Source organism: Chroicocephalus ridibundus, chromosome 27 (genome assembly GCF_963924245.1).
Source record: "Chroicocephalus ridibundus chromosome 27, bChrRid1.1, whole genome shotgun sequence".
In the NCBI taxonomy this organism is placed as follows: Eukaryota; Metazoa; Chordata; class Aves; order Charadriiformes; family Laridae; genus Chroicocephalus; species Chroicocephalus ridibundus.
In genome coordinates, this window is record NC_086310.1 from 541,348 (window position 1) to 562,361 (window position 21,014).

Consider the following 21,014-nt stretch of genomic DNA (forward strand, 5'->3'; position numbering starts at 1 on the left):
CATGCCCTCTGCCGCCCCGCCACACGTGTGCACGTGGCCTCCCACAAACACGCGTGTGCACGGGGCCTCCCGCAGCACGACACATGAGCACAGGGCACACGCAGCCGCTGCCCGCACGCTCACACGTGCACGGAGATGGGCACATGCGTGGGCACAGATATGCACACGTGCACACACATGTGCAGATGCACACACGCACTTGCACACACTTGTGCATACATACGCACGCTTGCACACACGCGCACACGTGTGAACGAAGACACGCACACGCACACATACATGTGCAAACACGTGCACATGCAGGCGGGTAGACACACATGCACATGCACACACGTGTAGACACACACACGCGTGCACACACACACACACAGACACAGGCAAACACATCCAGATGTACACACGCACACGCACGCACACGCGTACATGCACACAGGAGCACACACGTACACGCCCCTCCCACACGGGTACATACATGTGCACGGACACGCGTACACATGGAGGCACACACGTGCGCGCACACAAATGCACACCCCCCCCCCCGCACACACATACTGGGCGTCAGCGGGAACATACTGGGGAAAGTTCCAGCACCACACTGGGGGCCATACTGGGGTCAGCTGGGCTGTACTGGGGGGGGCTCACAGGCACGGTAGGGCTGATGGGGGGGGATGAGGAGGACTGGGAGCATGGCCGGGGGCAGCGAGGCAGGGTTCGGGGTCCCCCGATGTCCCTCAGAGCCCACCCCTCGCCTCTCAGTGCCCTCTATTCCCCCTCCCCAGTGTTCCCAGTACGCGCCACCCCCCCCCACCCCGCTATAGTCCCTCCCGCGCTCCCCCCTCCCCGCCACGCTCATGGACCCGCCCGCGGCCGCGCTGCACCGCCCCCGCCACGGGTGCAGCGGCCCCGCCCCCTAGCGACGCCCCGCCCCCTAGCGACCAGCCCGTAGCAACAGCGCCCCCCCCCTCCCCGCCTCCCGCCGCGAAGGAAGAGCCGCACGGCGCTGGGGCGGGGGGAGACGGGGGGGGACACCGTTTATTGACCCATCCCACGGCGGACCCAGCCCCCCCCTTCCCCCGCAGGCGGATCCAGGCGTCAGGGGGGGCCGACCCACCCCCCTCTCCCCCCGGGACTCCACGGCTAAGAACCCCCACTCCAGCTCCAGCTCCGCAGGGGGGGCCGGGGCGGGGGAGGTCCTGGGTGCCCGTGGTGGGGGGCCCTGGATGTCTCGAGGGTCATGGGGGACCGCCCCCCCCAGAAGATGTGCATAAGTGGGACCCCAATGAGCCCCCCCAGCTCCGGCTGCACAGCGGTGTTCGCGAGGGTCCCGGGGAGGTCCACCCCGCCCCCCCTCAGAAGGTGTGAACCAGGGGGACACTGGGCAGCTCTGGGGTGGGGGGGCCCGTCCCCCCTCCACTGCTGCCACCCCCAGCCGCCCCCAGGGCCGGGGTGGGGGGCTGCCCCCCGTCGCTGCCCCCCGGTGCTGACTCACCCCGGACCAGGAGGATCCGGGGGGGGCCGGGGGGGGGCAGCTGGGCCAGTGCCTGCAGGCAGAGGCGGGCAGGTCCCCCCCCGGCCCCCCGCAGCAGCAGGACGGGGGGCAGCCCTCCGGCAGCCCCCACCACCGCCAGCCGTGGGGATGCGGAGGGGGATGGGCACCCCCCCGCCACCAGCACCTCGGGGGGCTGAGGCTGGATATTGGGTTCTTCTGCGGCCTGGAGATGGACATTTGTCACCTCCGCGGGCTCGAGGTGGACACTGGGCACCTCCATGGTCTGGAGCTGGATGTTGGGCACCTCAACAGTCTTCAGTTGGATGTTGGGCACCTCCACCGTCTTGAGTTGGACGCTGGGCAGCTCCATGGCCTTCAGTTGGATGTTGGGCACCTCAACAGTCTTCAGCTGGATGTTGGGTACCTCCTCCACAGTCTTGAGTTGGACGCTGGGCACCTCCATGGTCTTGAGTTGAATGTTGGGGACCTCCTCTGTGGTCTTGAGTTGGACATTAGGTACGCCCATGGTCTTGAGAGGCATGTTAGGCATCTCTGTGGCCCTGAGTTGCACGCTGGGCACCTCCATCATTTGGTGACAGGCATTGGGCACCTCAGTGGCCTGGAGATGCACATCTGTCACCTCCATTGTCTTCAGTTGGATGTTGGGAGCCTCTGTGATCTTGAGATGGATGTTGGGCACCTCCATCATTTGATGATGGACACCGGACACTTTGGTGTCTTGGAGATGGACATTGGCCATCTCCGTGGTCTGGAGATGGATGCTGGGCACCTCCGTGACTTGTAGCTGGACACTGGGCACCTCAGTGGTTTGGTGACACACATTGGGCACCTCAGTGGTCTGGAGATGGACACTGGGCACCTCTGTGGCCTCAAGATGGACATTTGCCACCTCCACGGTTTGGGGATGGACACTGGGCACCTCAGTGGCTTGCAGCTGGACAGTGGTCACCTCTGCATCCTGGAGATGGACGGTGGGCACCTCCACAGTTTGGTGATGGATGCTGGTCACCTCGGTGGCATGCAGGTTAACGTTCGTCACCTCTGTGGCTTGGAGATGGATGTTGGGCACCTCAGTGGTTTCGAGATGGACATCGGGCACCTCAGTGGATTCCAGATGGACATTAGGCACCTCTGTGGTCTGCATCTGGATGTCAGACACCTCCGTGGCCTGGAGCTGGATGTCGGGCACCTCCGTGGCCTGGAGCTGGACGTCGGGCACCTCTGTGGCCTGGAGCTGGACGTTGGGCACCTCCATGGCTTGGAGCTGGATGTTGGGCACCTCCGTGGCCTCGAGATGCACACTGGGGACCTCTGTGGTTTGGAGACGGATGTTGGACACCTCTGTGGCTTGGAGATGGATGTTAGGTACCTCTGTGGCCTGGAGATGGACATTTGCCACCTCTGTGGTCTGCAGCTGGATGTCAGGTACCTCCGTGGCCTCGAGATGCACACTGGGGACCTCTGTGGTTTGGAGACGGATGTTGGACACCTCTGTGGCTTGGAGATGGATGTTAGGTACCTCTGTGGCCTGGAGATGGACATTTGCCACCTCTGTGGTCTGCAGCTGGATGTCAGGTACCTCCGTGGCCTCGAGATGGACACTGGGCACCTCTGTGGCCTGAAGATGGACATCGGGCACCTCCAAGGCCTGGAGATGGACGCTGGGCGCCTCTGTGGCCTGGAGATGGACATCTGTCACCTCCGTGGCCTGGAGATGGATGCTGGGTGTCTCTGAGGGCTGCGGCAGGGCTTGGAGCTGGATGTTGGTGATGTCCGAGGGCTGTGGCAGGGCTTGGAGCTGAACATTTGTCACCTCGGTGGCCTGCAGCTGGATGTTGGTGACATCCAAGGGTTGTGGTAGGGTTTGGAGCTGGATGTTGGTCACCTTGGAGGGTTGCGGCAGGGCTTGGAGCTGGATGTTGGCGACATCCAAAGGTTGTGGCAGGGCTTGCAGCTGGACATTTGTCACCTCGGTGGCCTGCAGCTGGATGTTGGTGACATCTGAAGGTTGTGGCACAGCTTGGAGCTGGATGTTGGTGACATCTGAGGGTTGTGGCAAGGCGTGGAGCTGGATGTTGGCCACCTTGGAGGGCTGTGGCAGGGCTTGCAGCTGGACATTTGCCACCTCACTGGCTTGGAGCTGGATGTTGGTGACATCCAAGGGCTGCGGCAAGGCTTGCAGCTGGACATTTGTCACCTCGGCAGCTTGGAGATGGATGTTAGTGACGTCCAGAGGCTGTGGCAGAGCTTGGAGCTGAACGTTAGTCACCTTGGAGCGTTGCGGCAGGGCTTGGAGCTGGACATTTGTCACCTCGGCAGCTTGGAGCTGGATGTTGGTGACATCCAAGGGCTGTGGCAGGGCTTGGAGCTGCACACTTGTCACCTCCGTGGCTTGGAGCTGGACATTCGTCACCTCGGCGGCTTGGAGTTGGATATTGGTGACCTCCAAGGGTTGTGGCAGGGCTTGCAGCTGGATGTTGGTCACCTCGGCTGCCTGCAGCTGGACGCTGCTGACCTCGGGCGGCTGCGGCCCCCGCGGGGGGAGGACACCACTGACGCCACCCCTCAAGACGATGACATTGGCCCCCGCTGGGGTCCCCGCCACAGCCTGGAGCTGGATACTGGGCAGCGCCTGCCCTGTGCCGGGTACCAAGAGGATGCTCTGCCCAGCAGCAGGGGGTCCCGACACCTGGGGGCCCTTCCCCACCTGGGGCGGGGGACCCTCAGTAGGCAGAAGGGTGAAGGTGGGGGGCTCGGCTGGGGTGCTGGGGAGCAGGAGGACCTTCCGCGGGGGTGCCGGGGGGCTGGGGATGAGCTGCAGGCCCTGGGGGGTCTGCACCAGCAGGAAGGTTTGGGGTTCAGGGGGAGGTGGAGGGGGACGGTGGGGGGTTCCGCGAGGACCAGGGGCGTGGGTGCGGAGGTGACGCTGGAGGTAGGAGGCCATGACGAAGGCCTTGGGGCAGAGTGGGCAGCGGTAGGGCCGGGCAGCGGAGTGCGTGCGGCGGTGGAGCTGGAGGTTAGAGGAGTGGGTGAAGGTCTTGCCGCACTGGGGGCAGGCGTAGGGCCGCTCGCCGGTGTGGACCCGCTGGTGTTGCCGGAGGTTGGAAGTTTGGGCGAAGGCTTTGCCGCAGATGGGGCAGGCGTGGGGCCGCTCGCCGGTGTGGAGCTGGCGATGGCGGCGGAGGCAGGAGGTGTTCTTGAAGGCTTTGGGGCAGTCGGGGCAGCGGTAGGGTCGTTCGCCGGTATGCTGCCGGAGGTGGTACTGGTAGTGGGACGCCCACTTGAAGGTGAGACCGCACTGGGCGCACTCGAAGGCCCGCAGCCCCGTGTGAACCCGCTGGTGGATCTGGAGGAGGGAAGATCGCTTGAAGGCCTTGCCACACTCACGGCAGGCGTACGGCCGCTCACCTGTATGGTCCCGCATGTGGTACCGCAGCCCCGAGGAGCCCTTGAAAGCTTTGCCGCACTCAGTGCATTGGTAAGGGCGCTCCGGGGTGGGCTGGGACACTGCCGGGGGGTGAGGAGCCTCGGGGAGGGGACGCAGTGGGACAGCAGTGGGGTGGCTGCGTTGGTGGGCCAACAGCCCAGCCAACTGGGTGAAGGTCTTGGGGCAGATGGTGCACTTGAAGGGCCGCTCGGCAGCGTGGCCATGCCGGTGCCGGGCCAGCCCCGAGCTGTTTTTGAAGGTCTTGCCACAGGTGGAGCAATGGTGGGGAGTAGCTGGCGGGGTCATGTCTGTCACCGAGTGGCTGCTTCGGTGGCCCAGCAGCTCCTCCTCACTGGTGAAGCTCATGGGGCAGGTGGAGCACCTCCAGAGTGTCTCCGGCGGGGTGGCGGGGGCTGGGAGGAGCGGCGACATAGCGGCGTGGCTCTGCAGGTGTTTCTGCAGGCAGGCGTCGGAGACGAAGGCCTTGGCGCAGGTGGGGCACTCATGGGGCCGGGCAGTGGCGTGGGTGCGGCGGTGGAGGAGAAGGTTGGAGGAGTGGGTGAAGGTCTTGCCGCACTGGGGGCAGGCATAGGGCCGCTCGCCGGTGTGGACCCGCTGGTGTTGCCGGAGGTTAGTGGCTTGGGCGAAGGCTTTGCCACAGATGGGGCAGGCGTGGGGCCGCTCGCCGGTGTGGGTGTGCCGGTGCCGGCGGAGGCTGGAAGAGTTCTTGAAGGCTTTGGGACAAGCCGGGCAGCGGTAGGGTCGTTCGCCGGTGTGCTGCCGGAGGTGGTACTGGTAGTGGGACGCCCACTTGAAGGTGAGACCGCACTGGGCGCACTCGAAGGCCCGCAGCCCCGTGTGGACCCGCTGGTGGGTCTGGAGGAGGGAGGACCGCTTGAAGGCCTTGCCACACTGGGGGCAGGCGTAGGGCCGCTCGCCCGTGTGGCCCCGCTGGTGGTAGAGGAGGGCGGAGGAGCCCTTGAAGGCTTTGGGGCACTCGGGGCACTTGTAGGGCCGCTCGCCTGTGTGGCTGCGTTGATGGTGGGCCAGGCGGGAGGACCACCTGAAGGCCTTGCCACATTCCCGGCAAGCGTAGGGCTGATCGGGCGTCCCCGGAGCCCCGGCCCGGGGTCCAGCTGGCCCCGCTGGTGGCGTGGCTCCCGTCATGGTGACAGTCCTGGGGGTTGGGGACATTGTGGGGTTGGGTGGGCAGGATGCGACATCCCCCCAAGACACAGACACACACGCACACACACCCCCCCCCCCATCAGAGGGACCCGGCGCGGCCACGTGGACAGTGGGGGGCGTGGCCTGGCAGGTGGGGGGCGTAGCCACCGCACTGAAGGCCCACCCCCCCGCCGGTGCTCCCCGCCAGGCGACGCCCCCACGGGCACCAAAGCCGCCTCAGGCCCCGCCCCCGTCCAGCTCCTCCCTACAGACCACGGCCCCGCCCCAAAGCCGCCTCAGGCCCCGCCCACACCGAGCCGTGAGCCCCGCCAGGCCCCGCCCCCGCCGTCCCTTAAGTCCCGCCCGCCGCCCGCCGTCAAGCCCCATCAGGCCACGCCCCCGCCGCGCTTTTCCCTTCAGGCCACGCCCCCACCGCGCCTACAGGCCGTGCCCCCTCCTCCCCTCAGCCTCCCCCCCCCAACCCCAAGCAGGCCCCGCCCCGCGCAGGCGCCGCCGCTGCCGCCCCGGCTTTGCCGCTGCTGCCGCTCCCACCCCCCCGCTGCCCGCTCACCTGCCAGGAAGGGCGCGGGGAGGCGCCGCCGCAGCGCGGCCAGGCCAGGCCGGGCCGGGCTGGGCAGGGCACGGCAGGGCCCGCTCCGGCCGCCGCCGCCGCCGCCGAGCGACGACTGGGCCGCGCCGCGCGCGGAGCCACGCCCCTCCCCCCCCCGGCGCCGCGCCGCGCCGTGCCGCGCGCGCCCAGGGGGCGGGGGCGGGCCCGCGCGGGGGCTGCTGGGAAATGGAGTCCGCGGCGCCGCCATCTTGGAGCGGGGCGGGGGGTGAGATGAGGGGTGCGACCTGCAACGGGGGCCGGGGGTGCCCCTGTCCCCTCTTCCAGGGAGACGCAGGGGATTTGGCGGGGTCGGAGGGAATTGGAGGGATTGGGGGCCTGGGGTGGTTCAGGGGGGTCCGGAAGGTGTTGGAGGGACTGGGGCCCTGGCGGGGGGGGGGCTCAGAGGAGCGTGGCTGTGGGAGGGGATGAGGGAGGATGCGGGAGGTTGGGGGGCTGGTGGGGATTTTGGGGGCTGATGGTGATTTGGAGGGGTTGGGGGCTCAGAGTATAGTTGGGGAGGCTCAGGAGGGTTGGGGGAACTGGGGGGCAGAAGGTTGGGGAGCTGATGGGGATTTGGGGTTTAGGGAGGCTCAGGGGGGTTGGGGGAACGGGGGGGGCAGGGGCTTAGGGGAAGCTGGGGGGGCTTGGGGGGCTCGGAGAGGCTTGGGGGGAGCTGGGAGAAAGGAGTTGGAGGAATTGGGGGGGGCTCAGAGGGGGTTGGGGCAACTGGAGCACTGTTGGGGGGGCAGGGCTTTGGGGGAATTGGGGGGCTGGAAGTGACTGGGGGGGAGCTGGAAGTGATTGGGGGGACCCAGGACACCCCCAAGACCGCCAAGAGGACGCGGTTCCACTGGGGTGTGGGGTGGGGACAGGAACAGGCAGGATCCCAGGACCCCTGTCACCTCTTGTCCCCATGTCCCCTAGCCCCCCCAGCAATGTCCCCTCTCCCGCAGGCCACCCCCTCCCTGGGACACGAAGGACGCAGTGATGGGGGCAGAACAGGAGCACAGGAGCACACACACACCCCCTCACCCCAGCCAAGGAGCCTCCTGAGGGGGCCACCCCACTGCCCCCCCCAAACTTGGGGACTCCCCCCCCCGCCATGTCCCTTGGGGGATGCTTGTCACTTGGGCAGGGTTGCCATAAGAAAGAGGGTGGGGGTCCCCTTGTTGTCCCCCTGCTTACAACCCCCCCACATCCTCCTCTCTCTTCCCCCCTCCACATTGTTGCCCCATCTCGCTCGCAGCCCCCGGGACTGGGATCGAGCAGATCACCACCCTGGAGCCACCAATGCGTTGTGTCCCCCCTGGGGGCGGGTGGGTGGGTGACAGGGGAACAGCGGAGGTGGGGGGGCAGCATGTCTTGGAGGTTGTGGTGGCCCATGTGTCCCTGTGCCTGGGGTGCCCCATAGCCCCCTGGGGGGCTGGAGCTTGGCATGGGGCAGGGGACCCTCCTGCTGGCCTGGGCCACCAGTACAGGGGGGCTGCCCCACTCCTGCCTGCCCCACGTGTCCCCGTTTGCTCCTGCACACCCCCCTTGCCCCACATCTCCCCCTTTCTCCTGCACCCCCTCCCTGCCCCACATCTTCCATTGCTGCAGGGCCGTGTGCATCTTCTCTGTCCCTATATTGTCCGATGCTATATATTCCTTATATCGTTTATTTTTGTATTGCCCCTCCTTCTATTGTCCATCTTTATGAATGAGGTGGCAGCTGAAAGTGGACGAGGCTGCTCTCCTTCCCCGCGAGAGCCCCTGCTCCTGGCCCAAGCCTCTGAGATGCTCCTGGAGGGTTGCCGTGCTGGTGCCCGCACCTGATCTGCTGGTTTTAGCCCCCTTGGTGGGGCCAGACCTGAGGCTGCTCCTCACCAAGGCGATGGGCCATTTGAAGCTTGTCCATTTTCTTGTCTGTTGGCTGTGGAGTCTGCATCGCTTACAAGCAGACGCACTGACTCAGCAAAGTTACAAGCCTACAACCAAGCCCTGCAGCTCCCCCAGCCCTCCCCGTCCACATTCTGATGTCCTCTTGCGCGGTGGACCCATGGGACGTCACCCACAGCAGCTGAGGCCAGAGGATGCTTGCTGGTCACCAAGGATCAAGCTGAAAGCAGAAGATTCAGTTCCCCTTTATCCACTGGACTCCACGTGATGCAAGTGCCACCAGGGAGCTGGGGGACAGAGCGACACGTAAAGTGTCCTCTCCCAGCTGCCTTCATCAGGTCTTCGGTGTATTTCTTCTCCAGCTGGTGATGGTGGACCTGATCTCCGCCTCTGCCAAGCCTACCTCTTCCCGCACCCCTGACACGCTGGGAGCAGCTTCTCCAAAAGTCCGTTGCTGTCAGCTGGGCACCCTATGGGCGACAGACTATCTACCCATGCCAGGCTTGGGGCTGCAGAGGTCCTCCTTGTCCTAGCAGGGCTGTGTGGTGAGTGCTCTCGCATTTTTCCCCCACATCCCCCCATCCTCAGTGCTGGCCGCATGCCGCATTTTGTGACCGCGGCGTGTCAGAGGGCTGCCGCTCCTCTTTGTTTCTGGACAATTTGATTGTGGTTGCTGCAAATTTGGAAGGTGCACGCTTAGAGCAACACCCATGGTTTCATGGTTAAGGCGCACGTGTAGATCAACCCCCATGGCTTCATGGTTTCTTAAGGTGCGTGCTTAGAGCAATACCCACGGTTCCATGGCTTCATAAGGTGCGCGTGTAGAGCAAGGCCCATGGTTTCATGGGTGCTTCTGCGAGTAGGGTGGACACAGACCTGTGAAGCCAAGCTGCAACGAGCAGCTCTCCTCCAGCTGTGGGCTGCAGAGGGCTTGAAGCTCCCTCAAGTGCCAATATCTTCTAGAAAGTGCAGGCCGCAAAGAGGGGGGGAATTTTTATGCAGTAGGGTCACACAGCACATTAGGAATAAGCAGTGAAATGGGGGAAAAGTGTAGAAACCAAGTGTGTCCTTGCCATTTCAGTAGTGCTGACGATGGGCTATGGAGCTTGAATGGCCAAAAAAATGAGGAGGAATGGGATTTACCTGCCCTGTGATGGGGAAGGAAATATCACGGTGTTGATGTGCTTGGGTCAGGCTGATCCGAGGAAGCAGGGTGGGTGCTTGCAGAAAATACAAGAGCCCTTTGCTCGGCTCCATTCTTTACCCTGGGGGAAGGCTGCTCATCCAGCAGAGCCAGGTTCCAGCTATCGGTGCAGAGTCCCTGGCATCTTGTGCTCTGCCTGCACGGTCTTCCTCAAAATCTCTCCCACAAAGAGCCCACAACTCAGTTGCCCACGCTGGTGTTGTGCTTAGGGAGTTCATCCCGCAGCCTGCGCAGAGCCGCGCACTTAAAAAGCAATTAGCAAAATGTCTTCATGTATTTTGGCCTTCCTGGTTTTGAGGGACTGTATTCTCAGCTGGAAAAGCCTGGAGTTTGCTCAAGGGCCAGCTTCCATGTGTCTCCCTGAAAATAATTATAATAAAATTATAATTACTCATGTCTCTGTCTTTTTCTTACTTGCTCTTCTCCATTCTTTTTGGCCAACAAGTATCAAGATGCTTTCCCAGCTGCTGCCCAGCCTCTTCTTTTGCGTGATTTCCCATTAACATCTCCTTCCCTTTGCTCTCCATCGTTGACAGCGTCAGGTCCTGCCAGCGTCAGGCTGGTGAACGGCCCCGACTCCTGCACGGGACGGCTGGAGGTGTTCTACAATGGCACCTGGGGGACCGTGTGCGATGACCACTGGGACCTCAATGGAGCCCGTGTGGTCTGCCGGCAGCTGGGCTGCGGGACGGCGCTATCGGCCATTGGCGGGGCTCGCTACGGGCGAGGAGCAGACCCCATCTGGCTGGACAACGTACGCTGCGCCGGGACGGAGGCCGCCCTTTCCGAGTGCCAGGCACGGCCCTGGGGAGCCCACAACTGTGGGCACGGGGAAGACGCCAGCGTTGTGTGCTCGGGTGAGGAACACGCAGCCACCATGACTTGCATCAGCCACTGTGGACAACCAGCAGGGATATAGTCTTGCCCCTTGCGGTTGACTGGTGGCCAGTTCTTGTTGACGGGTTGCCCCTTGTTGACTGGTGACCAGTTCTTGTTGATGGGTTGCTTCTTGCTGTTGACTGGCTGCCCCTTGTTGGCTGGTAGCCATTTCTTGTTGATGCATTGCCTTTTGCTGTTGACTGGGTGTCCTCTGATTGTACAGTGAGTGCAGGCACCCAGCTCACAGATAGACACGTACCTATGGCCACTGGCAGGTAGGAGCCGTAATTTTGAGCTGGAGCTGGCCCCTACAGGTAGACAGAATTACTCCCTCCCTACCTAACTTTGTGAAGATTTAGCCTCTTCACACCATTACTCCAGGCGATTTCCAGATGCCATTCTCACCTTCCAAAGCTCCCCATGTCGCCTGGCATCGAGGCTGCAGCTCCCTGGCCATTTCTCTAGCCCAACAACCTCTTTGGTTTTGTGGGGATGAACCCCTTCAGGGGCACAGCCTGTCGGATGCCACCCAGGCTTGCTGGGCAGGAGACCCAGCTCCTGTGCGTTGCCGGTGATGGCATGCCCAGCAAAGTCTCTGACCGTTTGCTCCCTGGGGGTGTTTACAGGGGCACCCGCTCCAGGTGCGACCCGTACCAGGCTGGTGAACGGCTCAAGTTTCTGCTCCGGCAGAGTTGAAGTCTTCCACAATGGCAAATGGGGCACCGTGTGTGACGACAGCTGGAGCCTGATGGACGCCGAAGTGGTGTGCAGGGAGGTGGGCTGCGGCCAAGCACAGTCAGCTCTGTTCCAGGCTGCCTTCGGGCAGGGGTCAGGGCCCATCTGGCTGGATGAAGTGACCTGTGCTGGGACGGAGGCCACCCTTTCTCTGTGCTCGGCCAGGTCCTGGGGAACCCACAACTGCCACCACGGAGAGGATGCTGGTGTTGAATGCGCAGGTAACTCTTGACTCCTACTCCATCAGGGCTGGCACACAATTTTTTTTTTTTTTTTTGAGGGAGAGGTAGAGAAAAGAGAAGACCTTTGAAGTGGTCCTGGATGTAGATGTCTCCATTGCAGCTCTGATGGCTGTATGTGCGCTGGGAAAGGGAAGAGGGAGCTTCGGAGGGGACACCCATGCAGATGCCCCCTGCTAGGGAGGGTGATGAGTCTGGGGAGGTGGTGAGCACCTGAGGGGAGCCTGCTCTTCTCGTTTTGGGTGGGCAACCTCCTCACCCTCCAGCTGTGAGAATATGGAATGATTGAAGGACCGGGCAGCTCCAGCCCTGTCACCTCTCCTGGGATATCCGGATGTTTTTCGTGCTTGTCTCTTTCCAGAACCAACTCAGGTCCGGCTGGTGAATGGCTCCAGTCGCTGCTCGGGGCGAGTCGAGGTCCACCACAACCAGCAGTGGGGGACAGTGTGCGATGACAGCTGGGACCTGAGTGATGCCGAGGTGGTCTGCCGTCAGCTGGGCTGTGGGCTGGCCGTGTCAGCCCCTGGCAGGGCACTGTTTGGGCAAGGACACGGTCCCATCTGGCTGGATGAAATGAACTGCACAGGGACAGAAGGTGCCATCACTGAATGCAGCTTCAGGCCCTGGGGAGCCCATAACTGCATCCATGGTGAAGATGCAGGTGTTGTGTGCTCAGGTAAGCCCGGTCCAGGTCATGGCTTCAGGGAGAAGTTTTTCTGTAGGTGCGCTTGCATCTAGTTTAGTTTGCTTCCCTCTCTGCACACGTTCTTTCCCTTTGGGCATAACGCCATTGCAAGCAACAGCCAAAAATGCTTGGGAGGTGAGGTGAGGTAGCTCTGCTTCTGTAGGCATCATATCAATGGACTATCTGTATGCAATCCTGCCCGTTTGCGGTAATCCTCTATCTGAGACCTTAAAATGTCAGTTCTCAAGTGGCTCGCCAGGTCCATCATGCACACCTGCATGTGGTCAGAGGAGGCATTTGGCCATCAGTGCTTTCCATGCATGGCTACAAGCTTCTCCATCTCTGTGTCCCAAGCTTCTGGATCTCTAGAGGTGGTCCAAGATGGAAAGACAACCTCCCCATCCCTCCAGCTTGCAATGGGATGCCAGCCCTGTCTTACCAGAAGACAAAACCTGGGTGACTTCATGGAATATTTCCAAGGAGCTGCAGTGGAGCAAACAGAGAAACAGCATGGAAAGACTCTCCTCCTTGACAGAACCAAGCCTTAATTTGGCTAGAGTAAATGCATGCAGGTTTTAAGTCTTTCCTCATTAGATGTGTTCTCCAAGGCAGATGTAGTCACCCTAGCAGATGTCAGAAGCACACTCATAATTTGCACATGGATGTCCAAGAGTCTTCTTGCCTTTGCCCAAGGGAAGCGCTCTCTGTGAGGCATCCCACAGTGTTTTTACCTTCTCCTAAAGACAACTGGGTCTTTCTGTTGCTTCCAACTGAAGATGCTGATGTGGATTGGGGAAGCATGACTGTACACTCATACCTTGTATGGTTGCATGTTGTCGCCAACATTAGCAGGACATCTGCCTCAGAGGGTTGAGGTGCACCATGCCTCCATTTATTCATTTGTCTCATTCCCCCTTTAGACCCCACGGAGCTACGGCTGGTGAATGGCCCAAATCACTGTGCTGGGCGCCTTGAGGTGCTTCGTGACCAACAGTGGGGGTCTGTGTGTGACAACGATTGGGACATGGAGGACGCCAAAGTTGTGTGCCGGCAGCTGGGCTGCGGCGCTCCAATCTCTGCTCCAGGCTGGTCTAGATTTGGCAGGGGCTATGACCCCATCTGGCTGGAGACCGTCAGCTGCCAGGGGACGGAGGCTGTCCTTTCTGAGTGCAGAGCCCAGATGTGGGGCACCCACAGCTGCCACCACGGGGAGGACGCCAGTGTGGTGTGCTCAGGTAACCCCACCATGCTCCTCCTGCGTGTCCATAGGAAGAGCCGTGCCACCACCAAGCTATAGCTCCCTTTCCTCCAGAGGGCAAGGGAATGATAATTCCCTTCATACTAATGATAATAATAATGGTAATAATGGTAATAAGGGCAAGGGATGCAGGGGGGATCCCATCACTGCTGTTTTTCCCATGTTCCCTGGCTCATTTTCAGCCCAAGTGGACAACCACACATGGTGGACATTCACACCATGGTATGAATGACCATGCTGGGGTCCCACAGGAATCCCTGTTTCGTGAGGGTGTCATGTCAGGGAGCTGAGAGTAGAGGGGGCTACGCTCCTGCATGAGATCCCCTGCCCAGGACGATCTCCACCAGTGCTTCCTGAAGGGTTGTTGGTGTCTTTCTTTGTTCCAGACCCCATGGCGATTCGGTTGGTGGATGGCCCACGCCGCTGTGCCGGGAGGGTTGAGGTGCTTCATCAGCAGCAGTGGGGAACGGTGTGTGACGATGGCTGGGACCTGCACGATGCCGAGGTGGTGTGCTGGCAGCTGGGCTGCGGGGCAGCTGTTGCAGCCCTGGGCTCGGCTCACTTTGGCCGGGGACGTGATCCCATCTGGCTGGCTGAGGTGAACTGCGCGGGGACTGAGTCTGCCCTCTCTGAATGTGGGTCCAAGCCAAAAGAAGTCAATAGGTGCCACCACGGAGAAGATGCTGGTGTGGTGTGCTCAGGTAGCTGTTGTTCCTCTGCTGATAAGCTCCTGGGTACCAACACTGCAGGAGTTCTGTGACCAGTTTTCCTTGCTTATCTCTGGCGATGGTCTTTCCACATCAGAATCCTCACATCTCTGAGTCAAGACAAAGGGGAATTCATGTGGGGGAACATGTGCGGATTCATTCTCCATCTCATATCCAACACTTGCTTTCTCCATCACTAGGTCCACCACCAGAAGGCGACACCTCTCTATCTTTCCATTTCAGACCCTATTGAGGTACGGCTGGTGAACGGCTCAAGTCGCTGCTCTGGGAGAGTTGAGGTGCTGCACAACCACCGATGGGGAAGTGTGTGTGATGACGGCTGGGACCTGGATGATGCACAAGTGGTGTGCCAGCAGCTGGGCTGCGGGATGGCTGTAGCTGCTCCGCCCAGAGCTCAGTTTGGGATGGGGTACGAGCCCATCTGGCTGGACGATGTGAACTGCACCGGCGCTGAAGCTGCCCTCTCCCAGTGCAGGGCCAGGCCGTGGGGAGACAGTAACTGTGACCACCGAGAAGATGCCAGCGTGGTGTGCCTGGGTAAGCCACCCCATACCCCATCATGGTGCAGCTCTGGAAGAAGCAACATTGGCACATGGATAACTCGGTAGAGAAGTGCCTCTGCTCTGCTCACGTTAAGCTTCTTGTGTCTGTATAGCAACAAATTTCAGGTTGTCTGAGAGCAGCAACTCCTCTTGGCCATTGTGAGGACTTTCTCCCAGAATAAGTGTCCATCCACAACAACCACCTTGCTCTCCCCTATAGCTCCTTAACTGGTCCCTTGACTCTTCTGCTATGAGCATCCCTTCCTTTTTCACACGTGTACAGTGCTAACATGAGATGCCTTGTCACCATACCCTAAAGTCCATTGAATATCCCTTCTACCTTGGGTCGATCTTGTCTGGTTGGACGGCCAGGACACCAGCATCTAGTGCCACTTGCGATGCACTGGCCTCCTGCTATGACTCCAGATGGGGGTGGGTCTCCCATTCAGCACTGTGTCACAGCTGCCCACCCCTCCAGGGTTTCTTGAGTGCCTGAGGGCACCTAAAATGGGATCAGATGCCTGTGTTTGTGCTGGTGATGGTCTCCACATCACCTTGCAGGTGGCCACCGTTTGAGAACCCATCTTCTAATGCATGGGCAAGAAATACGTATGTGTTTGACTTCCACATGTCTTTCATCATTCCAGGACCAGCTCAGCTCCGGCTGGTGAATGGCTCCAGCCGCTGCTCCGGGAGGGTTGAGGTGCTTCATAACGAGCTGTGGGGGACGGTGTGTGGCAACGGCTGGGACCTGAGTGATGCCGAGGTGGTCTGCCGGCAGCTGGGCTGCGGGGCAGCCCTGTCAGCTCCAGTCTCAGCTCAGTTTGGGCCAGGGTCCAACCATATCTGGCTGGGTGATGTTGAGTGCACGGGGGCAGAAGCTTCCCTCTCCGAATGCAGGTCCAGGATGGGGGAACCCATTAATTGCCACCATGGGGAAGATGCTGGTGTTGTGTGCTCAGGTAATTTTATTTTTTTAGTCTTGAATGGCATTATTCAGGGGAGCGTTGGGTTGTGTGGCTGGAAAGGTGGAGGGTGACTGCCGGTGGCATGGTCCCCTCTGAGCCTGGGTAGCACCAAACCCCACAGAAGAGCTCAGGTCACTCTTCTGCATAGGTCTGTCTGCCTTGTTTGGTGACTGGTCTTGCTGATGAAACCCCAGGGGGTGGAGCACCTGAGCAACCTGAGAAATGCTGCGCACAAGAATCAGCAAAGCAATGAGAGATGCATGACCACGGCATCAAGGGGACAGGAAGAAAGAGGCTTTGCTTAGGGAACTAGAGGGTGAGATGTAGAGTTTGTTGCAATCCAGAAAACCACCAAAAGCTGCTGGATTGAGAGCAGGGTAGGAAGAAAGGACCTATTGTACAAATGGTTAGGAAGGGAAGAGTTTTACGACTTCCACTACTTTTACCCCGTTCCAGCAAGTGTGTCTGAATTTTCTCTATTTCAGCAGTTTTCTTATTCTAGCTGATGTTAATTAAAGCCTAGCTTTAAATATCCAACATCCCTCCGGTGTTTGAGGATGTTCAGTATAACGGCAGGACCAAGTACATCTTTCTCAAAGGCCCAGGTTGGCAATAGCATAAAAGGAGCAAAAATGGGCGATTAGCCACTATGAGCAGCGCGGGTGTGGAAGGAGACCTCCAAAAAGGGTGTCTGCCTCATCCCGTTTCAGACCCCACAGTGCTGCGGCTGGTGAACGGCTCAAGCCTCTGTGCTGGGAGAGTTGAAGTGCTCTACAGGCATCACTGGGGAACCGTGTGCGATGACAGCTGGGATGAAGAGGACGCCGCGGTTGTGTGCCGGCAGCTGGGCTGCGGGACGGTGATCTCAGCCCCTGGCGCGGCTCAGTTTGGGCAAGGGCGCGATGCCATCTGGCTGGACGACGTGAACTGCACGGGGAGGGAGGACACCCTCTCAGAGTGCCTGGCCAGGCCATGGGGGACGCACAACTGCAACCACGGGGAAGACGCTGGTGTTGTGTGCTCAGGTGACGTGGCCACCATTGGTTTGGAAAAGGGTGTGAGCGTGCCCCAACCTGAAAAAATGGGAGGTCACAGGGCTCTGAGCAACCTGATTGCGTTGAAGGTGTCCCTGCTCATTGCAGGGGCTTTGGGCTAGATGACCTAGAGTCTAGAGAACAAGTCTTGTGAGGAGCAGCTGAGGAAGCTGAGGTTGTTTAGCCTGGAGAAAAGGAGACTGAGGGGAGACCTTCTCACTCTCTACAACTACCTCAAAGGAGGGTGTAGAGAGGTGGGGGTCAGTCTCTTCTCCCAAGTAACAAGTGATAGGATGAGAGGAAATGGCCTCAAGTTGCACCAGGGGAGGTTTAAATTGGTTATTAGGAAAAATTTCTTCACCGAGAAGGTTGGAACAGGCTGCCCAGGGAAGTGGTTGAATCACCATCCCTGGAGGTCTTTAAAAGATGTGTAGATGGGGCATCTGGGACGTGGTTTACTTCTGCACTTGGCAGTGTTAGGTTTACAGTTGGACTCAATGATCATACGGGTCTTTTGCAACCTAGACAATTCTACGATTCTGTGACCTTTAAAGGTCCCTTCCAGCCCAAAGCGTTCTCTGCTGGTGTGATCTCCTTGCTTAAGCTCAGAAAGTGCACGCCTGCTAGTGACTCAGGTGACAGAAACAGGGATATTTCACGCTGGAGAGTGAAAATGGGCTTTCATTCAGCAGAAGCTCGGTCCTACACTTGTAGACCCCACTGGAATCATCTCGAGCACCACAGCCTACAACATCATCTCAGGGTGGGGGTTCCCGAGTACGTGTTCAGGAGCAGAATGATCCTGGCCATAGGCAATATTATGATGAAAACCTTCCAGGAGGAAAAGCTACAGCATGGGGAATGTCCTCATGGCTGAGCTGGGAAGATGAGGGTGGTGGTTGTTGTTGGAAAGACTTGTCCCAGTATCCAGCCTTGCCCTTCTCTTCCCACCCAACTTCAGACAAACCTCAAGGCTTCTGTGGTCCCCTCAAGGCCAGTGGAAACAGAGAGGTATCTCCATGTCCTTCTAAGAAGGATGTCTGCATCCAGTGAGTTATCCAGGATTGGATGCACTTGCTTGGGAGCCATCTGGACTCAAACACAGTCTCCTTGAGGAGAGTACCACAAGGGTGGCACATCCCATGGGCACCTCTGTCTTTATGGTCCCCCAGGCTTCTTTGAGAGGAGAAACAGGTGACCATGGGGTGTTATGCACCATTATGCAATCGTCCAGCTCTAGTAGGGCCCACCAGGAATAAGCTGCTGTGCAGATTGCCCTGCTTGGAGCAGTCAGAGTGGTGTCACCTTGCATGGCCTTGGCTTCCCCAGCAGCCCACCCTTGAAGCATAGACAGTTGTGATGCAGCAGATGGCGCGTGAATGTGGGCATTGAACAGCCATGACCAGTGCAAAGGTGCTATAGCACCGGTGGGACTGTGCCTGATGGTGACAGGGTCTTTGCAGAAGCTTTCTTTGTATCTCCTTTCCTGAATCATACGACCACAAAACAATGTAGATTGGAAGGGATCTCTGGAGAGCTCTGGTCTAATCTTCCACCCGCTCTTAGACAAACTAGACCATGGTGTTCATTGCATTGACCAGTGAAGATGTGAAAGTCCCCAAGGATGGAGATCCAAATGCCTTTCTCATCTCTGTTGCAATATTTAACCACCCTCATGGGGGGAAAAAAGTATTTTCTGCTGCCTAATGTGAATTGGCCACGGCACACGCTGTGCCCATCTCCTCATGTCCTTGTGATGTCCGTTTATCTCCTGAATTAGCTCTGGATGAAGAGACGTTTGCTTTCTCTCCCCAGGCTCCATTACCATCAGACCTCCACAGCCTCTGCCGCTGCTCCCATTGCTGGTCTCAGTCATCCCTCCAGTCTCGATGCTGCTCTGTGGGGCCCTTCTGTACCTCAGGAGGAGGCGAATGCAAAGCAGGACTTTTAATTTCCCCCCAGGTAAGCTCTGCTGTGGGTGAAGAGGGCAACGGAGTTTGCAGAAGAAATGTGGAGTTGGAAGTGAGTTTTGTTTAAAACATTGGTGTCAGCAGAGCTGGGGCAGAAGGTTTTTTTTTTCCTGTGGCTTGTGTTGAAAGGAACTTCTTTTTCTGGTTTGACCACTTCTCTGGACATCCCTTTCCCCTTTCGCTTTCTTTCCACTCTTCCCCTTTCACTTTGACACCATCTTCCCTGCTGGGTTATGGAAACGCTGGGAGGTGAGACAACCCTTGAAGCCTCCTCGAACACAGCCTTTGCTTCCCTCTGCCTCCACTGCCTGTACGTTGGAGAGGAGCTCTGAGCAGAGGATGGCTCTATGGATGCCTAGCTCCCCGTTGGCAAGGGATGTTCCATCCTTTAACCCAAGGTGTGAGAAAAGACCAAGAATTGTGTCTGTTCCTGAAGTTTTAAGGCTGTGGTGGAGACTGTTGGAAAGTGGGGTTGAGCACTTGGGGTTGCCCGTGTTGAACATCCCCATGTTGTCTTGTTGAACGTCCATCACATTGATGAAAGGCGCTGTGTGTGGACCAAATGCTGGATCAAGGGTGGTTTCTGCAAAGCAGGCTTCACATCTGGGTGCTGGCAGGGGTGATGGTGGTACGTCCTGTGCTGCCACTGTTGTTGGCCAAGCCAAAGTGATTTGCGCTGTCTCTAATGGAGCGAGCATCCTCGGTCATGTTAAAAACGGGAAAATTCGGGCTGTGTGGAGCAAACTGTTGACTGAATCACCGTTCTCTGCAGGTTTTGTGCGCATGGAGGAGCTGGTTGTCTCTGACGTATCCCTCTCTACACCTGGAGAAGAGCAAGCAGCAGCCAAGGTGGCTCCTGCTGGGAATGCTGACAAGAAGACCTCAGCACAGCCTGTGACCAGTCCAGGCCTAAAATTCCAGTGATGCAGCAACGTCCCAGCACACACCTCTTTCGCCGAGGGCCCTGGACCACCTTGTCTCTACAGAGCTAGGTCACTAGATCCACCACCCATCTCCATCTCCACCTCATACAGTTACCCCAAGTGGTACAAGGTGTGACAGACACCGTGCAGCACCAATGGTCTGCACGCAGAAGATATTTGAAGAGTAGAAATTTTAATTTTTTTTTTAATTTCTCTTTCAAATTTTTTTTTCGTGCATTTGTGAAAATAAAAACATTCTCTAAGACTCGCGCAGCGTTTTACTCTTGGAGGGTTTTCTTTTTTCTTTTTTTTTGTGGAGACTACAAAGTTTAACCTGAAGTATTTGCCAGCAGTTAAGTTGAACAGTTTTGCAAAATCCACCTGAGAGCTCAGTTTAGGCCTCAGGCAGATCTTTAGAGTCATCCGAGATGCCCTAGTTCTCGGACATTGATATGTCACTGGCAAGCCTGACAAAGGACCTACACCTCACTAGATGGGTGGAAGCAACTTGATTTCACTGATCTGTTCCATCTGCTGTGCTCCCAAACACGCTCCTGTGCTGTGTGTCCTTGGACATTAGTCTCCTGGATTCTCTCAGAGGTCAGGGGCTTCTTGAGAAGGGCTTGGATGTGCAAGTCAGCCATGCAGAGGGACACTGGCAGGAGGTTTAAGAAACTGGTCGTAGAAATAAGCACTGGGCACCACCGCGGCTCACGCCAACCCAAGTGGTGTGGGACTACAAGCAGCCGAGCAGGACCCCGTGCAAGCGCCCTGCAGTGTGTTGGCAGGACAGTCCTGTTCACAAAAGACCAAGAAAATAGCCAACCAGAGGGAAAGGGGATGAGGGATGTGATCAATACCGTGGATGTGGTGGGGTAAAAGCATGAACACCTGCAAGGCAGGGGACGAGAGGAAACAGAGGATGCGTGCTGGGTTGTAGGGGCTCAGAAGATGAAGGCTTGGAGTACCCTGAGAGGACTGACCAAGCTGGAAAACAGAAGATGGCTTGCAAGATATGTGGAAAGTATCTGCCAAGGGAAACAAAGGAGTGCATAAAGAGCCCAAACAGGCCAAAAACCTGGAGAACTAATGAGTAAAAGCTGACCCTACAGCATGCAGGACACTCGCAAAGGAGAATCAGGAAAGATTATGGCCAAGTCTATGGCTGTGGTATGTACAGAGAGGTATTTAGAGTGTTCCCTCAATCTGAAGGTCAATGGCACCAGTTTTCTTTATACAAGGGGGCTCAGCAGCAGG

The 21,014-nt window shown here is 58.7% G+C and overlaps 2 protein-coding genes across 2 annotated transcripts in view; one reads left to right on the top strand and one right to left on the bottom strand.

The window, feature by feature from the left end:
• Positions 1-1,017: 1,017 nt before the first annotated feature.
• LOC134507749 (titin-like) lies at positions 1,018-6,813 on the bottom strand. The gene is made up of 2 exons (XM_063318615.1): positions 6,676-6,813; positions 1,018-6,114 (listed from the first exon to the last, which is right to left on the bottom strand). The coding sequence occupies exon 2, from the start codon at positions 6,102-6,104 to the stop codon at positions 1,350-1,352; it is 4,755 nt and encodes a 1,584-aa protein (XP_063174685.1). The 5' UTR covers positions 6,105-6,114; positions 6,676-6,813; the 3' UTR covers positions 1,018-1,349.
• A 1,256-nt stretch (positions 6,814-8,069) lies between these two features.
• Positions 8,070-21,014, top strand: part of LOC134507727 (deleted in malignant brain tumors 1 protein-like) — a 48,071-nt gene continuing 35,126 nt past the window's right edge. Inside the window, exons 1-12 of the mRNA XM_063318576.1 lie at positions 8,070-9,137; positions 10,333-10,653; positions 11,302-11,631; positions 12,011-12,325; positions 13,255-13,569; positions 13,979-14,293; positions 14,543-14,857; positions 15,510-15,824; positions 16,541-16,855; positions 18,680-18,826; positions 19,607-19,754; positions 19,821-19,887. Coding sequence (XP_063174646.1) covers positions 9,065-9,137; positions 10,333-10,653; positions 11,302-11,631; positions 12,011-12,325; positions 13,255-13,569; positions 13,979-14,293; positions 14,543-14,857; positions 15,510-15,824; positions 16,541-16,855; positions 18,680-18,826; positions 19,607-19,754; positions 19,821-19,887 — 2,976 coding nt within the window. The 5' untranslated portion in view covers positions 8,070-9,064. The remainder of the gene's footprint in view (positions 9,138-10,332; positions 10,654-11,301; positions 11,632-12,010; positions 12,326-13,254; positions 13,570-13,978; positions 14,294-14,542; positions 14,858-15,509; positions 15,825-16,540; positions 16,856-18,679; positions 18,827-19,606; positions 19,755-19,820; positions 19,888-21,014) is intronic.